Source organism: Pholcus phalangioides, unplaced genomic scaffold (assembly GCF_987345545.1).
Source record: "Pholcus phalangioides strain wild (caught in Gottingen) unplaced genomic scaffold, Ppha-v1.0 ptg000016l_1, whole genome shotgun sequence".
NCBI lineage: Eukaryota > Metazoa > Arthropoda > Arachnida > Araneae > Pholcidae > Pholcus > Pholcus phalangioides.
In genome coordinates this window covers 9,695,498-9,715,145 of record NW_028301609.1, presented here as the reverse complement: position 1 = coordinate 9,715,145, position 19,648 = coordinate 9,695,498, and the positions used below count along the sequence as shown (strand labels likewise).

The 19,648-nt window shown below is 37.6% G+C and overlaps 1 protein-coding gene and 1 long non-coding RNA gene across 2 annotated transcripts in view; one reads left to right on the top strand and one right to left on the bottom strand.

Annotated features, from left to right (window-relative positions):
- LOC149075014 (uncharacterized) lies at positions 1-3,701 on the bottom strand. Its single transcript, XR_016194320.1, has 2 exons — positions 3,356-3,701; positions 1-116 (listed from the first exon to the last, which is right to left on the bottom strand). It is a non-coding gene; the product is annotated as an uncharacterized LOC149075014 (long non-coding RNA).
- Positions 3,702-6,916: 3,215 nt separating this feature from the next.
- The window catches only part of LOC149075013 (G patch domain-containing protein 1), a 29,532-nt gene continuing 16,800 nt past the window's right edge, over positions 6,917-19,648 (top strand). Inside the window, exons 1-8 of the mRNA XM_089246014.1 lie at positions 6,917-7,058; positions 9,396-9,524; positions 10,458-10,543; positions 12,501-12,661; positions 13,937-14,066; positions 14,176-14,376; positions 14,491-14,617; positions 16,294-16,521. Coding sequence (XP_089102140.1) covers positions 6,998-7,058; positions 9,396-9,524; positions 10,458-10,543; positions 12,501-12,661; positions 13,937-14,066; positions 14,176-14,376; positions 14,491-14,617; positions 16,294-16,521 — 1,123 coding nt within the window. The 5' untranslated portion in view covers positions 6,917-6,997. The remainder of the gene's footprint in view (positions 7,059-9,395; positions 9,525-10,457; positions 10,544-12,500; positions 12,662-13,936; positions 14,067-14,175; positions 14,377-14,490; positions 14,618-16,293; positions 16,522-19,648) is intronic.

Genomic DNA, 19,648 nt, shown 5'->3' with positions numbered 1-19,648 from the left:
TTCAATCAGACATACTTTTAATTACGGAAAATCCAGCGATCTCTACATAATATTACAGCATTTAATGCTTCACATATATCTTGTCGCCATCAAACTACATTGCTTGAACATAATGCCTAAAACATAAAACAAAAAATTAATAACGCAACACATGAAAAGAAAAATATTCAAAGAAAGGCTCTTCATTCATACCTTTCATCAATATAACCTAAATATCTGATTTATGTCACGATTACTGAAGAAGGAAATGCATCACTGGTGATTTGAAAGTCATTTATAATTACCTGACATTGGCGGGTTCCCAATATATGAATTTTTTTGTTGACAAGCTTCCGATCCCACCAATGTCAACAACATGGTTATTAACAGTTAGGTACGGATCCAGAGCAGTATATCGGGAAGCATAGGCGTATGCAGAATTTTCTCAAGGGGGTTTCAATTTTTTTCCTGTAAAATAACACTATAATCTCGGCTTGGGGGTGGGGGGTTCAGAACCCCAACCCCCCGCGTATGCCAATGTACGGAAGATTGATTTATTATGTAAGTTTGTTTTCCCGTCATCCTGAATTTTATGGGACAGTGTCATCTAGCTCTTCTGGGGGGGGGGGGGGAGAGATCACTTCCCTGGATTTGTGCATATTGTCAGTGCGTGCACACCCTTCTAGAGCATTATTTCACATCATTGCATTTTAACCCCTGTGCTTTCACTGTTTATAAAAAAAATTTCCCTTATTGTGCTTTTCTTTTGATGAGCTCCTAGTAAAGTACCATGAATGATTGGTTGAGTTTTTTCCCCACGAAATTCGAGTGAAAGTGCCGAAAATGTCATTCTAGCAAACACAGATGTGATCCCTCCAAACCAGAATGCTTTGTATTGTTTTGCAACAAACCCTTGATTGACTGGAAATTTTTTGCGGTAAAAATCCCCATAATAGTGTTTTCTACACTTTTTCTTAAAATTCTTCCAGGTTGTTCTGCAGTAGCACCAACTGTCCTGTGACGTACGTTGCAGATTTTGACATATTCTGATTTCGGGGATGCGATCGCTCAGCTCCATATCTGGTCTAGAATTTTATATTTCAAATCTTGATCCCTCGTTTGTTACTATTTTTATCATTAGCCGCTGCATTTCTTTTTAATTTTTTTATCATTTATATTTGGGGGCGAGGGGGGTCATGACAAAGTACAGGCAAAATCACATCTATGATTGTAGCTGTAGCAATTTTACTATGTTTCCACTCATGTCTCAATTGCATATTCATATAGACAGGGGTCTGTTCAGCCAAAATTTGGGTCTGAAAACGAACCCTTCACAAAATTCTGGACCTCAAAAAACGGCCCTTTCACAAAATACAAATTAGCGAAACCATAAATTTGACATTAAAAGTGACTAGATCATTTTGCTTCACACGAAATTAATTACTCACAAAATTACTGACCCTTTTTACAAAAATAAAGAACATTTGCACGGGACCCTACAAAAAAGTCTAGACAGACCCCTGATAAAGGTATGTTAGCAATTGGACAAAACGTTTTCTGCACTATTGCGGTTTTGAACTTTTTGTCATTTCGCTTTCACTGTGCAGTGGCGCTATATATTCCACTCTCAGTCAATTTCAGCACAGATTTTTCCCCCCATCGTTTACAGTGCTAAACTGCTTCTGTCGGGAACGAGGCTTCGCAACAACTTATCAAATATCCTGCGGAATTTATTTTTCCAGTGAATTTCATCTTCCATTTTCTTGATTTTTTTTTTAAAAATTTGGTAGTACCAGTGTACTGTGCATTCAATTCCATGGATATAAAACACACGTGGATACTTTTTAGATTATTTTGATACATAATGTGGATTGTTATTGGGCCATGAGAAAGGAGGAGGGAAAAGCAGGTGAGTGGTAAAAAAGAATTTTTTTCCCTACGTCAAGTGTCAGGTTACAACAGAAATATAGGGGAACAGACATAATCTGCTACTAATTTTGGCGCCTGTTCATCCAATGATACGTTGCCTATCATTCTTCCAGAATGTTAGTTGAGAGGGCCCCGCTTTCCTTCTAAATGGCGCCATGGGCGGAGATACGGGGGACAATGCCCCCCAGCATCAAAAAGGGAGTGCGCAGATCTAATGTATATGTTGTGTAGGAATTAACATCATCATCATCTGGCCCCCCCCCAGCAATAATGACCTTGCCCCCCCCCCAGACTTCCAAGTCTATCTCCGCCTATGAATGGCGCCACCCTATATATGTTGCGAGCTAGGATATGCTTTTGTTTTGCCGCAGCATTTTGAAAATTATTGAGCTCCGAGATATTTTTTTTCTTCCTTCTGTGTCTGCAGTGCAGCTTGCGCAATGAAATGTGCGGATTGAATTTTTTATTGGATATTATAATCCTTGAGTTTGTTTCCAGGTTGTACGTTTAATATTTTTTATTAAAGACTTTTATATTCTGATTGGTTTATTATCTAAAATAGAATCTGGGTTTCATTTCTTTAAAGAATATTTATTACTTATGCAACAGGAAAGACTTCTGATCACTGTCAAAACTAACCATTCCTGTGCAGAAATTTTCATTTAGGGGCCCCCCCCCCCTCTAAGAGGGCCCAGTGCGGTTACAGCCACCTAGTTACAGCACTGTTTCTGGCCATTGTTTACTTAAAAGAATCTGTTTTTTTTAGTTTAAAATGTTTCATTTTTGAATTTTGATACCTTATTTTTTTTGGCATCCATAAAGTCAGTTACAGCATTGGGACTTTTCATTGGGCCATTAGACGTATTGAGAAAGGAAAAAAAATTGCCAAAATTGTCGGAGAATCATGTTGTGTTCTAGGTGCCCAATAAGGGTAACTCTATTTTCACCACTTACAATGGGGCAGATTTTGGAGCACTTGACAAATTAGTTGCCTATTATATTACAGGCATGTGGGGGGGGGGGGGGGTTGACTCTGCCTCAAAAGCCCCGCTCACATGGGAAATAGAAAAGCGGGTTTCAAACCCACTTCAAGAATTTTCATCAATGACCTCTCTAAATTTCCTTACTTACGAAGGAACACAGTCGTCAAGCGGGTGCTAGCACACCCAATGCTACCGTAATATTAGCACATGTGTGAACAGGGCTATAGAGCACTATACATAAGGGTGCTCCAAAAATCCATATCTGCCCGGGGTCCGGATGAGAAACGGCCCCTGCCATTCCCTCACACACATTAAGACAATATTGGTCTATTTTATGAGATATAGAGGTGGCGCACACAGTATACAGGGCATGAGTATCCACCCCCGACATGCAACAGCACACAGAATAGCATTCAAATTGGCATGACCCAATTAAAACAAATTAACAATTCAAATCGACGTACCATGACACTTGGCTACTTAATACCCCGGTACTCTTTGACGTGCATCAGCACCCAGACAGGAAAAGCCAGGATAGCCGAAGTGATGAGGAGTCCGTGCGTCCACAGCTCCGCGTGAGACAGAGGCTCTCGGGGACGGCTCACAAGTGCATAGTTATTCCTCTTCGGGACGACGCTTTGCTTCAGAGCAGCGGGCAGGCTTTTCACGAGCGGACCGAGCATTGCTTCGACACTATTTAGATCTTCTAAAACTTTCTATAGGAAAGATAATACAATCTCAACGCTACTGCTACAGAGTACAAGCCTTGTTAAGGTCGAGTCGGTCGTGACACCAGGTTACAAACTTTTCTGATGAGGAATGAAAGAGATTAAGCCGGGTTTTCCTAGGAGCAGGTTTCCTGTGCCGCGCGCGACGTGATTCGCCCAGCGCGACACGCCGTCCACTCACCAGTAAGAAAAGCAGCATGACTGTTTTCTTACAGAGCGCAATACGGCTCACGACAGCGCTTTACGTTGGGTGTTATTGGCTGCCTCCTTCAGGGGGAGTCAAATGCGTCGTGCGCCGCGGTTTTGCCGATATTCTCTTCACTCTTGTGTGTTTTATTTCCCTTCCCTTCAAACCCGAGCATGCAGACGACAGAGTAGCTGATGCCAAAGCCATATACTTTATAGAGCCGCCCTGATCTGACGCGCCTCGCTAGGAAAACACAAACGCGTAGCGTGATTATGTAACTCGTTTCTGTCGGCGCGAAATACAAATACAAATACAAATACAACGCCACAACAGGCAAATTGCCCAACGAGGTGGCTGACTTAAGAACATCATGGATCCCCGAGCCATTTTTTGGAGGCCCTACCTACTACTACTACACCACACATGCACCCCGTCCACACCCCCCCCCCGGAACCCCCCAACGAATCGGTACATACGGGAATGTGCGTGTACGTGTAGTGAAACCTGACGTGAAATTTAGTTGTTTCTTTGTAATGCTTGTTATGTGTAGTGCTGCCATCTGCCACTAGTTTTTCTAGATATAATAGTCTAACAATAGTCTAATTCGGTTCACGCTGCGCAACAAACCTATTCCTAGGAAAACCCGGCTTTATAACTAACTAGCTGATACCCGGCGACGTTGCCCGCCCCGTAAAAAATTTATATATGTATAGCTTATTAATTACTTCTTAATCAAAAAAATTTCTGCATCAAGTAAGAGAAAATTACTTTTATATTTAAATATTTTAATTAAAATCTTCAGGCAATCGCTTGTGGGTACACAATATTTTTTCTTTTTCCATCTGGTGTGTAGATGTACAAATTTTTGCTATTGCCAACACGCGAACAGGTGACGAAAAGGTGTGAAAAACAGGGCTCAAGTAAGTTGATACCTGCCACTGCTAACAACTGGCCTTGCACTTTGTTGATTGTCATGGCAAAAGCTAAACGAATCGGGAACTGTAATCGCTTGAAAGTGAATGGCATTTCTTCGGTGATAATTGGGATACGTGGAATGAAGACTTCTTTTTCTTTGTAACATCCAGTTAGAATCGTTGCTTCAATGATGTAATTGTGCAATTTCTTCACGCAGAGTCTGTTGCCATAGCAGAGTATCGGTGTCTCCAAATTTCTTAAAAGCATTACAGGTGCTCCGACTTTGAGGGTCAAATTGTGTGATGGCACACCCAGAATATCCAAAGAGTTCAGAAATTCTGCAGGATACAGAACTGTCTGCTCTGTGTCTGTGACAGTGTCAACCGATTTGTAAGATGTGGAGTCTCCCGGAATAATTTTTAGGATTTTCTCGTCGATCTTGTTCACACTGTCATTTTTCGGTGCCACAATCGCTCTCTCACAAAGCCACTCATGGTTTCGGTGATTTTGTTGAATGTTTGGGAAGACTTTGTCTGCAAGTTCTTGAACTGAGTTTAACAACAGGCAAAATCCAAAACCCCCTCCCCCCCCCTCGATGCTGACGTAATACTTGAATGGCCCCATACGTGGAATGAAGACGTCTTCTCCTTTGGCCCATCCAGTTAGAATCGGTGCTTCGATGATGTAATTGTGCAATTTCTTCACGCAGAGTCTGCTGCCATTGCAGAGTCTCGGTGTCTCCAAATTTCTTAAGAGCATTATAGATGCTCCGAATATGAGGGTCAAATTGTGTGATGGCACACCCAGAATATCCAAAGAGTTAAGAAATTCTGCAGGATACAGAACTGTCTGCGCTGTGTCTGTGACAGTGTCAATCGATTTGTAAGATGTGGAGTCTCCCGGAATAATTTTTAGGATTTTTCCGTTGATCTTGTTCACACTCATTTTTCGGTGCCAGAATCGCACTCTCACAAAGCCACTCATGGTTTCGGTGATTCTGTTGAATGTTTGGGAACACTTTGTCTGCAAGTTCTTGAACTGAGTTTATATATATAATAACTGGCAAAATCCATTTGGGAACGTTATCAGTCCAGTCAGTCCAGTGGGTCTACGGGAATTCTTCCATTGCCAAGTTTGATCAACTGATGTGAAAATGATAGCAGTGCTGAGTCATTTTGCAGTTGAACTCGCATGTTGGTGGATAATGATAATTTTTTAGCTTCGTGCCAGAGTGTTGATGTCCTAACAAACTCGAGGCGACCACCGATAGACAGAACCTTCACTTCCAACCCATCTCACTAATGGCAGTAAATTGCAATGTAGCGATATGGCCAGAGTTGGTGTTTGGTGAAGTAGAGTGCTGATGATTTGAGGCAAGCATTGAGTTCATCAGCTGGCGTAGAACATTTTTATTCCCTGTTTTATCGTCGTAGTTGTTGTTCTCTGTTGTTAGTGACGTCAGATGTCCAGCTTCTGCAGCGAATATTATTCAAACTCCTTTTAAGCATTTTTTAAATTGAAACTATACCTCAACGATGGGTGGTTGGTGAGATAAAGGCCACATTAGCACTTACAGGACACCCTGTATACATGCAAGCAAAAATATCTGGCGCTTCCAGGGTTTTCTTCAATTACTGGGAGTATTGGAAAAGAGCCAAACCATTATAAAGGAATAAACTGTAATGATGGCAGTGTTAAAGATGTGACAAACCATTGCAAAGACATATACACGTCTGAAACGCATTGTTGGGAACCACGGTAACCAAAGTAAACGTTCCGAAAGTAATTGTTGAGGCCCCAAAACCATTGTTGCCCGGCAGTTTTTCGCCCATTTCGGGCATTTGCCCAGCTCTGACGAACTTTTAAAGTAGCCTACGGTTCAATCCCGGACCTGTTTGGTATATATGCAAAATCTGGCGGCGATCGGTCTAAAACTGTAGATTTGTATAAAGAGCATACATACATACATACATACATACATACTTTCACATTTATATATAAGATATGCAAATTTGGTCAATAAATCCAAAAAAAAAACTCTTGTTTCCAAAAAATTATCCACTATTTAAACAAGAGTAAAGAAACTCATTATGTAACGTACCTACTGGCTATTCCATCTATATTTCTCCTCTAAGGGATATTCATGAAAATATTTTTTTTGTCATTCATTAATTATTGTAGAAGTCACGGCCGGACGTAATACATCCACATGTTGTTTACGTTTTAAGCAAAAGAATATCAATTTTTTTTTCTTTTTATAAATAATTGAAAAAAAAATGGATGACGATGACGAAGATGATTATATTTTCTACGGAACTCCGCTTCAAGATTTCGAAAGTAATTTCATATACTTTCCTTTACATATTTTATTAAAAATTAGATTGTTAATGGGAAAAAAACTCAAAGCATGTACACCAACTAGTACATGTATTATAGTCGTTTAACGTTACCCCTCCACAAGTTGGACTGGCCCTAAGGGCTGGTTCTGTGTTAGGTTCAAATTTATATTTATCAATTTTTTTTACTGTATGAATGTGCTGGAAAATGAATACAAAAGCCTCCTGAAAATCCTGGCCTGTGAGCCCGATCCTGGATGTTATGGCCCGTGGGGGAAGGGGAGGGGGCGTAAATAGGACCAGAGGCGCATTTATGGTTTTGCTGCCCTTCTCCCATTCTAGTTTACTTTTCCTTGACTCCTTTTTCCTCGAATTCGCCTTCCCTGTGCTCAGTGCCGTTTTAAGGAATGGGCCCACCCGGGCCTAAAAAAAAATGAGACTTTGTTAAAGTTTTCAAGAATTTGCCAGGTGAGGCCTCAGAAATATCACTTGGCCCGGAGGCCCATATCACGTGGGCCCCTTAGGACGGCCCTGCCTGTACTATTATCCGCTTGCCTCTCTCCACTTTTGCAAATAGAGTACTCCCCGTGTCTCTAAGTCACTCTTTTGGTCACTCCCATGTTCACACACTCCCTAAGTCACTCTATTAGTCACTCACATTCTTGCACACTGTTTTGGTCAATTGCATACTTGCATACACTTTACGTCACTAAATGACATGGTTCCTTGATTTATAGGTCATTCTAACGATCATTTACATGTTTATACATGCTTTAGCTTTTGGTGATTCACATGCTTCAAGTTACTCTTTTGCCCACTCACGTGCTTGAAATTTCTCTAGGTCACTCCCTTACTGTATTGACAGCAGGCCATGTTAACAGCATATCAAAGGCAAAGTGATATTTCTGAAGCCCTATCGAGCTATAAATGTTTGTTCATAACCAATTTACATGCTTACTCTTGGAAATTTTAACTGGATCTCAGTTTTATGAATCTCTCCTCTTGTGAGGGGCCCCCCCAGGCCATTCCTGGTTATGCCCATGTGCTAAGATGATGACTCTGAGCAACAGACATTTATTTATTTAGTGTTATACAAATTTTTTCCGCTCTTCTTCCATTCTACTAATTTTCTTAGCCTCTTATTTCTCAAATTTGCCTCCCCTCTGAACTTGCCACTCTAGGCTGTATCCCACTAAGCCCTCCCTGAAAATACACCATTGCGTGGGACCCATCTTGGAAGGGGGCACACTGGTGGATTGTAGGGAGAGAAAGTGTGGGAAATTTCTCTGACAGAAAATTTTAATTATTAATCTTCAACACAAAGCTTTCTTAAGGTCATCATGGGTCCTTCAGGTAAAGTGAGGGTATGGGTTCCCCCACCAAGCTGGAAGCGTTTAGGCTACCAATTCACATACTTGCTCTCTAAAACCATAACACAAAATTTCATTATCATGAGGCTCCCTCCTGGTTCTCCTAAGGAAGGTTCACAGAGCTCTAGCACCTGGTATTCAGTGATGTTCACATCAGAGCTGTGTTCCCAAAGTGGACAATATCACCCCCCCCCCCCATGGGGAGGGGGGGGGGATAAAATGGTCCAGGTAGGAGCTATGGGTATAACATGGGATCTCATTGGTTGACTTGAGTTGATGGGAGGCAATAAGGAAAAATAATTCCTGTAGAAGGGGACGATAGAACAAAAAGTTTGGAAAACTCTGTGATAGAGTTTATATCCATTCATGGATCCATTGAACCCGAGCATAAACATATGGGTTTCACTGGTTTTCTGCTGAATCCTAGGGTTTCACACATAAAAGGGTACAGAGGGTAGGGCGATTGCCTCTCTCTGGTTCATTGAAAAAATTGTATTATTGGCATAGTGGGAGGGCAGAGGAGGACATTCACCCCCCTTCACTATACTGATGCCCCCCCCCCATTCCAGGAGCCTGTATCTGCTTTTTGCTCGATGAGAGTTTTTCAGGGGGTTCCATGCCGGAAGCTGTGCAGCACTTTTGTACATTTTATATACAACGAAAATATTCATGCTTGCTGGAGCTCTGTGGAACTATCTCATGACAATGGCAAGGAACAAGGATCCAAAATAAAACTTTGGAAACAGCTTTTGTGTGCCACTCTCTATTGTCTCTATTATGTATATTGACTCATATAAATTTAAAAAAAAAATTAGTCCTAATTCATAGCTTTTAGAGAGAAAGGAGCGGGAATCTGAAATTTTTGGTAAACATCAAATATTACAGACTTTCTCCAGGTGCATTTAAATTGTTAATTATTGTATGTGCAACTAAATGATATTATAACATATAACATTGCATAATTACAGCATTCAGCTTGATAAAGAAGCAAACTGCTGATTTGAAAGTGAGAGACGAGCAGGGACGTCAGCGCTTCCATGGCGCTTTCACTGGAGGCTTTTCAGCTGGCTATTTCAACACTGTTGGCTCCAAGGAAGGTAAATATTAGCCTTTATTCATATTTGGCAAGAATTATTTGGTACCATTCGTCCACCAATCATGACATGAGAAATGTTATAAATACATTACAATGTACAATATACCAGTGGTTCTCAACCTTTTTTGACTTGCGGTGCCCTTTTTAGTACATAATTTCTATGGCCGAGCCCTGTAGGCCTGTTTTTTTATTATTTATTTATAATATTTACTGATCAGTTTTATATTTACTGACTAATTTCATTTCCCTCGAGTGGCCCCTGTTGAGAACCACTAAACTACACTAATCTGTCACTATTTGATTAAAAAAAGAAAATAGAATAATCGTAATCACTTACCATAATAGCAAAAATAATAAATACGTAATCAATTTTTTAAGTTTATTGTGACAGATTATCGTTAAAAATCCAGTCATAATTTCAATCACTGTATATTTCCTTTTCCCGTGCAATCTATTTTATAAAGGATTTATAATTGGTATTACAGTAAAACCTCTCTTTTGCAGCCACTAACGGGACAAAAAAGATTCGTTCGTAAAAGAGGGGTGACTGTTGATGAGGGGGTTTAAAATGCATACTTTTATTAAACAAGGGGAAATTATTATTTGGGCGTGATAGAGAGGTGACCGCATCTGGGGGGGGGGGGTGTCCATTATAAGAGAGGTTTTACCGTATTCATATTCTGTGGCATCAGAGCTACTGGTGCTATGGGGGCTCCTATAGCATTTTGTTGCATGTAAACCTAGATTTCATTTATAAATAAAAATCTTCAATAAAACTTATCTAAAGCAGAGCACCCTAGGGTACAAAGTATTTATGATGTTCCTGTCAATAAGTTTACAACTAGACTCTTATTTAACAGTGTTGCGCTTTATGAGAATTCTTGCATTTTCTTGTTTGTGAGTCATTAATTATTACCTTTAATTTGTTTTTAAGGATGGGTCCCGGCGAATTTTGTTTCATCTCGTTCACAGAAATCTGGGTCTGTCTCCCAAAACCCAGAAGACTTCATGGACGAAGAAGTGAGTTGATGGGGTTATTTTCATACATTTTCTTTCCCTCTGAAATGCTTCTACTGTAGTCTAGCATTATGCTGGAATTCACTGTCGTTTTTGATCATGCGTGGGTACTGTGTTAAAATTTAAGTTGATACAGCCCATGCTTCACACTAAAATGGTGAATGCTGTCACTTTTTGATTACAAAGCTACTTTTTGATTACAAAGCTACTTTTGATCAAATTGACTCCTGACTACATGCAATTTCACCTAAATTGTTTTTCTAGGAGGATATCAAAATCTCATGACTTTTCTCATCTTTTTGACACTTTCAATTTCCTAGAATATAAATGTTTGAGGTTTCTCAGTGAAGTAGCAAAATGAAGTTCTACCTGTAATGACTGTAGCCGTCACTTTTTGATCACTAGAGAGATTTTCGTGCTAATATGATTACGAAAAATCCTGTTTTTTCTATATGAATACAAATATTAGAAAAATAAATATTTTATCATGCTGATTTTTTAAAATATATTTTGTACCATTCAAAGATGCACCAATGAAAACATTCTCAATATGTGTTACTCTATCAATGTGATATCTCTATGGATTTGCCTACTTTTATCATATTGGTGTGAGTATTAACAGTTTTGTGTTTCTCATGAGACATAAAAAAGACACTCACACGACGAAGAGCTTCTTAATTTTTCATGGCTTTATCTGGCATTGGCTAATAAGCTAAAATAAAATAAAAAAATCAAAATTTTTACTATGCTCACCAATATAACTAACTTCCGAGCTACTACCCTTTTGTGTTTGAAAATCACAGGTTGATTCATCAACTGATGAGAACATCAAACCTGATGCCATGTAATACATGTTGCTAGTTATTTAGAACATGGATAACCTGAAGGAAATAAGCTGAAATACTTATTCGATTTTGACACCATATGAGATCCCACATTGTTTGGCAGAGAAAATCTGGGTCTTCAGTATCAGACATGCACGAGTTGAAATCACAGATAAGGCAAATAATTATAACTTTACTATGTATGCCGTAGATGTTTTCAATCAAGGCTAAATTGACTGTGCACAACGCAATTGGCATGTAAAAGCTGTCATATGTGTATGTATACTCTACAATGCCAAGTGAAAATGAAGCTAGAATTACAAGAGCTCGAAGAATCTCAATCAAAAGCAAAACTCTTTTTACAGCAAAAAACTTGAGATTAGTCTTTGTCATAACAAGCCATTTTGTCCAAAATTCTAAAAAATTGGTGCTGAACTCTGATTTATTGCAAAAATAAGTCAGACTGAACAGATGCTGTTTTAAGAATTTTCTAAATTAATTTATTTTTTATGTTCAGTTTTTTCTATTAGGGTCAAAATGACCTCTTTCTGTCATTCTACGTACTTTAAAGTTCTTGCTGTTCTAGTGATAAATGTATGTTCTATGTTAATCAGCAAAAATAAATCTGCTGAGATGTTTGCTCAGAAAGAAAACAGATGGCAGCACGTTTTATAACTCATAACAGTCATTTGTCAGAAACAAAGTTGATTTGGATACAAAACACATACACGGTACAAACAGTAGTGAATGCAGGGAGAATCTCAAATGAAAGCTTGTTTAGGGGGAGATTTAGAACATCCTGTGTTTCAAGCAATCATATTAGATAGATAAAACTTGGGTCTTTTTATATGCCCCGGTTAAAAATGCCATAAAAATTTCCTGTCTACTAGTCTCACAGTCTACATTTGGCACAAAGCCAGGCTGGAAGAGATCTAAGCAATGGGATAAGTCCTGTGGAGTTCCATCATTCATGCACACCTTCATTTAGTGTACACTTCTGCAGTGGGTCACAATTTTATGAAAGGCAAAGTGGCCAACTCAGAAAGTACTGTTGTGCCAAATGAACCATCTTTCTCTCGTGTACTTGGTTATTACTGTAGAAAAAAAATTCATTGATAAATTTTTCCCCATTCAAGGACTTTGGTACCTTTGGCATTGCTCCAAAAACTGTTCGCACAACATCCAATTTCCGAGATGCTGATGTTCCAGAACCTAATATTAAGAGAAGGCGTACAGATGATATGGATGCCATTATTCCAGGAGAACCACCTTTGAAAGAACTGGTCAAACCTACTGAGTATGTCATCATTTTTCACTCTGTGTAACGTTATTAGGGAAACATAATTATAGTCAGCTTCCCCTTGTTTCGATCAATCTTGGTTTTTCAAGCATCCCTAAATATGCAGAATTTTTTGTGCGCTCAAAACTGAATGCACACAAAAACCATTGCATATTTACAGTTTGCATTTTTATAGATCAGTGATTATCAAGATCTCAACTCATTTAGATATTTGTTTGTTTTCTTATACTATGCTGAATATATCGTGAAAATCCTATATAGTGATACTACTCAAAAGACTGCAAACACATATCACAATAAAGAAGTTATCGTTATAGATGGAAAATAGGAAAAATACAGCTGGACCAGAAAGTAATATCATTATATATATGATTATCATTATAGAGAGCATCAGAAGTTATATAGGGTTTTTTTCACCGTATAAACAAATTTTGGAGCACAGTGACCTCTCTGAGCTTGGCTGCGTGCTAGTCCAGCCTGTCCAGTGATCTGGTGCTTTCAAACTGGCTTCCTTCATATGCAAAAGAGGACAACATTTTACTGTGTATCCAGGACCCAACTTTGACATGGGGGGGGGGGGGGGGGTTCCTGGGCAAAAGAGAAATTATGTTTCCAGCGACTATGGTCAAAGATGTTTTATTAGTCAATCAGTATATCTGAATCTTAGAACCATATTGTCGTACGTCCAGTTGATTTTACAGTATGAAGAGAAAACAATAATTTATCTCATTATTTAGTTAATTCCTCGAAAAGTATCATATTGTATTTCACAAAAGTTTTACCTGCAGAAGAAAATACAATACTGTGGCCCCTAATACCCTAAAATACATAATGAGAATTACAAGAATACAGTAATATCTGAAAATTGAAAAAAATGGGCATACAATAGTATGGTTTTCAGAGGTACAGGTATATTTTTTAGATTTTTGGGGGTCCCTAGATCATAGGGAGACCCGAGCAATTACTCCCACTTGCCTATGGGAAAATTGGGCCCTTCTATGTCAGAAAGTTTACATTATTTGAAAGGATTTTTTTCAACTGCCTTCCAGTAATGCGGCAAAACCCTTGTCTGATATATGCTGAACTAATGAGTCTACTATATGTTTAAATACCAAAAAAAAAAAAAAAAAACCATGCATATGATTTTTAACAAAATAGTAAAATACAATTTATAATGAAAATAATTTCCTAAATTGATGAGAAAAACCTATGCAAATTTTTTTTGTGTCCATAGCGGTTGAATTGAATGATTTTTCTAATTGTTTATTTTAGTGAATCAATTGGTATCGTAATCTTGAAGAAAATGGGTTGGCGTCACGGTCAGGGTATTGGTCCCAAAGTAAAGCGTGATGCTGGCATCAAAATGTACGGCTGTTCTCGTGGACCCCTGGCATCACAAGAAGTATGAGTATTTCCTTTTTTATGCTTCATTTTTTGATGCATTGTTTCCTTACTTGTTTCTTGTTATGAAACAGATTTCAATATACAAGACTTTCTTTCACATGTACAAGGAGAATTCAGACTTTGGTATGTTCGAGTTTGCACCGGATGATGCTCTGGAAATCAAATATTTACCCAAGGATGATTGGCATGGTATTGGCTATTCTGGTTTGTCAACTGATCCCATTTTGAATGCCACAAAAGAATTCTCCATTTCATCGACAAAGACTTGGTTGCCAAAAGAAAAGAAAAAAATAGGGATTAGAGGTCAGGTATGTTCCTCTTGAGTCATTGCATTGCATCAATATTATTATGTATTTTTCACAATTCCATGCAAATTAAATGTATCTGAAAAATGATTCTATATTCTATTAACATCTCTTAAGGCTTTTGGTGTTGGAGCTCTCGAGGATGACGATGAAGACATATATGGGAGAGAAGACATGTCACAGTATGACTTTTCAGAGTTTCTGGGATTCAAACCCACAGAGAGTAGCTCGTCTAGCAACTCAGGTAAGTCTTCCTCTCAGTTTAATAATGGGTAGGAATACATTCATTATTCACTTGTTTCAGAAAGCCAAATCAATCTGAACCAGAATAAACGAAATAAATGATCTAATCTCATATTAAGAGAAGATTCATATATGTTTATGTAGTATACAGGGTGAATGTGACCCTGTTCTGCCAAACAAAAGGGGATGATAGACTAGCCCAGGTGGAGCATAAAACATAATAACCCTCTTCTATGTCTAATTTTTTTTGAGTTATGGTGGATAATCGATTATGGGAAAAAAGGCGCCAAGTCTGAAAACGCAAATTTAGGAAGTTTCTGAAAGATCTACACACAAACCAAGCACATATTTGGAAAAGAGCATGAAAAATTCTATAGGGTGATGCAATTTTCATTTGATCATTTTTGTCACACCACAATCATTTTCTGCACATAAGCACTAATTAGACCGATACCTGCAATTTATTGCCGATTCTGAACGGCAGCCTTGTTTTTATACTCATCGAGATGTTCGTGTGTTAACCCCTCGATGGGAGGACTCCCTGCTGTAGCAATTTTTTCTGCAGTCATGTCACTGTTTCTGTTGTAGCCCTATGTCAGGAAAGTTTTCTGACAAGGACGAACCAGGTATCAAACTCACGGCACTTCAAAACATCCTTCGGTACTTTAGGCGAGTATCTTATTGACCTGGGCTACTGCACCCGATGCAGTTTTCATCGAAATATCTGGATTCATTGGTGAGCTACGAGTGTTGAAAGATTGACAGAGTTCAAAATCGAATTGTCATCAAAATGTTTAATGGCTAGTTCCTCAAATAGCCTTCTAGCTACAATCGGTCAAATTTACCAAAAACCTGTCCATTGCACCAGCTTTTGAAGAACCTGCAGTAAACCATATTAGTGTCCTGGTTCAGAAGAAATTTAGTTTTTTTTTTTGCAATGCATCACTGATATCAGCGTTTGTCAAAGTGGATATTTTACGAAAACTTGGAATTGGTGGTCACAGATTTTAGTGACAATTTGATTTTTGCAAAAAAAATCCTATAAGATGACGCCACTTCTATCAGGAAATCTGGATTTATGACAAGCTACAAGTGATGAGAGATTGGTGAAGTGGAAAAAATTGAATTTTCACAAAAATCCATAAGTTGCCTACTTCGACAAACACTGATTTCAGTGGTGTATAGCAAACAAAAGACTAAATTTCTCCCAAACCAGAACACAGATATGGTTTATTGTGGGCTCTTTAGAAAGCTGGCAGAATGGAAAAGAAAAGTTTTTGGTAAATTTGACTGATTGTAGCAAGAAGGATGTTTGTGAAATTATAAATTAAAAATTTTGGCAACAATTCAATTTTGCGCTTCATCAATCTTTCAGCAGTTGTAGCTCACCATTAAATCCAGATATTCTGATGGAAATGGTGGTACGTCATAGGATTTTTCCTGCTTTTTCCAAATATGTGCTTAGTTTGCATGTAGATCCATATTTTTTCCCATAATTGATTATCCACTATAACTTGAAAACGGTTTGAGATAGAACAGGATGTTGGTAGGGTGTTCCTCGTTTTCCTTGGGCTTGTTTATGCCCCACTTTGTTTGACAGAACAGGCCACATTCACCCTGTATGTTAGAGAATAATCAAAAGTTTGAGTTAATTACAGAATTTTTTTTAAATCTTAGACAGAAAAGATCAATCTGTTCATGGAATTACTAAAGTCTTGGAAGGGTTTTGCTTATCTACTAAGTCATCATCATCAAAGAAGAAGTATCCATTACCAACGTTGCCAAAAAATTTCACACCAAAACACTTGAAGAAAAATGTTACTCCTGCCTGTGAAATTTCAAAGCAGAAGTTGAACCCAGCAGCAAGATCAATACTATTAGGTGAAAAAATTACAGGGAAATCTGGTAAAATAATATTTTATTACTATTATTTACTCTGAGTAAAGTCAAACCATGCTTAAAATAAACCTCTGGTTATAATAAAAACTCGCACCACAACAGTGTGAGAAATAAGGAAGGCAGGGTCATGTCTCCAGTGATGTAGATAGTAGCATGCTTGTGCCCATTTGCAAGAAGGCCTGGGTTCGAGTCCCAGCAGAAAGTAGATGACTTTTTTTGTTCCCAAATTCACCTCAGCAGAATATCCAGAAAATATCTGTTTCCTTGATGTAATAAACAATACCTTTACTCCTGTCAGCATAGAGGTGTCAAAAGTCTTCTTAAAATCTTCCAGTCTGAAACCAGATTCTTCAATTTTTCGTATCCGTATAGCTAAAATTCCTAAAAAATCCTGAAATTGTGCTTTGCTTGAATGAAAAATACTCAAAGAAATACTTAAAAATACTTAAAGAATACTTACTCAAATACTTAAAGAAAATTCTCTTTCAGTTCGTGCAATTCCAGGCTGACCATTAGGGTGGATTGAAAAGTATGGGAATTTTTTTTCTCGAAATTACTTTTGGCGTGGGGTGGGAAAGTTGTTTCTTGGATATATATATGGTGCATAATTTTTTTTATTGATATCCTGCTATATCTTCTGGTGGTCAAGTGCCCCAAAACTAGGTAAAAATTGACATTTTCATGCAAATTTATAAAAAAAAAATTTCTGAAATTACTTTTGATGTGGGGTGGGAAAGTTCGGTCTTGGGCATATTAGTTTGCATAATTTTTTTTATTGATATCCATTCATATATTCTGGTGGCCCAAGTGCTCCAAAAATAGTTAAAAATGCACACTTTTATGAAAATGTATTAAAAATTGTAAATTAATGAAAAATGTTTATAAATCTTATATAGTACTCAGGTATTAAAGTATAAACTTATAAATAATAATAATTTTATAATAATACATGAAGTATAAATTTAAAAACCAAAGCAATGAATCATAAAACTTATAAAAATTGAACTTATATAATGGCTTTTGTAATAGTATTAATTTGAAGATTTAGATATTTGTTGTAATGCTTTTTGGTATTAAAATGTTTGATATGGCTTCTTGATTTTATCCTATTCAATATTAAGCTGTGTCTCTTCTCCACACACACTTTCCGACGTCTCAGACACTAGGCAAATGCATCTTTCAACTGCTTGGGTATGGCATAAATATTTTCACCATTCCTTCCAACATTTACCATCGCTTCCAACTTTTACTATACTAAATAATTTTATACATTTAATAATAAGCAATAAATGATTTTTCATTTTCTGCCGACACTATTTTTCCTGTGAAATCGATTATTTAACTCATTTTTTTATTTTTATTCAAATTTATAAAAATTGGTTTTTGGCAAATATTTAAGTGTCTTGGGGTACTTGAAGAAATTAATTGAATTTGAAAAAATGTTGTATTTATGCTAGTATGCTTAAAAGACAACTTTTGCACCCCAAGCCAATTCTTTTATCCACATTTTGATTTTTTGATCCACCCTACTGACCATGTTCAATTAGGAAAAATATGAGAAATTAGAATTTCAAGTACGGGAAATCCCTAATTGTTGCCAAACATGATGCCAAAAGTAAGCAAAAATGCCAATTATTGCTAAATTGCCAAAAAATCACCAGTGGCAAGAAATGGAGTGCTACTGCAAATATAATCACAGTGGATTAAAATGAATTCTACATAAGAAAAACATTTAATATGACAAATATGGTAGATACGATATTCATAATTTTTGTTTATAATTTTTTTATATAATAATTAGTAGAGGATAATTTAATAATTTCAGTAGAGGATAAAAAATTCAAGTAGACTTTGCTGAAAATAAGGAAAAAAAGGGACATTTTTATTTAAAAAAAAAATTTGGGAAGGCAAACAAATATATACGAGAATATCCCGGAAAACAGGTCATATAATCACTGAATGCAATCCCAAAAAAATTCCCAGTGTTTCCCCCTTTATCTGAATAAATGTTTGCTTTGGTGCGAAATATTTCATCACGAGATAAACTACAGATTTTTCATTTGGGAATTGCCACCTATGCATCAGATTTTTCATACAAATTTTATTTCACATGGCTATAGTGAACCCTCAAGAAGTATGAAAATCATGTATTTTAGATGTAAGAATGGCAAGTGCCTGAATTTCTATGTTATGTTCATGCTATCGTGTTGAAGGTCTGCCTGCTCTCTGTGGAGAAACTTTTTCAAATGGAAGACCGGTGCTACTACTACTACTAATACTAAACCACACATGCACCTCGTCCATATTCCTCTGCGGAACCTCTAACGAATTGGTACATGCGGGAATGTGTGTGTACGAGTAGTGAAACCTGACGTGAAGTTTGTTTCTGCGTAATGCTTGTTATGTGTCGTGCTGCCATCTGCCACCAGTTTTTCTAACTGTGAGTGAAGTGTAATGATTGAATAATATATCGTTGTAGGCGTGTTGCTCTCTGTGGCGAGACTTTTTAATGGGGAGATCGGCTCGCATTTGCGCCTCAAAGTTGGGAACCACAGGAAGAAGACCGGTGCTGGTAGACCCGATAAGTCAATGAATTTAATCTCATTATTCTACTTACAGCATATTTTAATACTTTGGAAGAAAAAGAGGAGGGAGGGCGGTCACAAATACTCCTCTTATAGAACACGACAGTGTTGGAAAATAGAGATGTTTTATGATTTTTTGTGGTCTGATCCTTATTTTTCTATTAGAGAGATCAAATGTAACAAACCTCTGAATATACAAATCACATTTTGTGTTCCCTACAGTTCATTATAGCAGGGTTTGAATGTATTAATTATTTTTCCAATCCTGAGCTTTAATTTTTTTTATTTATTTCATCTAATACAGTGTTTTCCAAATGGTGCAATAACCTTTGCTAAGGTGGTCAGCAGACCCCCTTTTAGCATTAGCAGGTAAATTTCGACGTTGCCCTTCCATAATATCTGAGATATATTGTTTCCCATTTGCTTATCATAAAAAAAGGAATAAATTACAATATCTCGCCACACAAAATGTGTCATGTAGATGAAAAAAAAAAGAGATCTTGCTAACCCTTTACAAAATACTCACAGACCCCTGGGGGTCTGCGGAC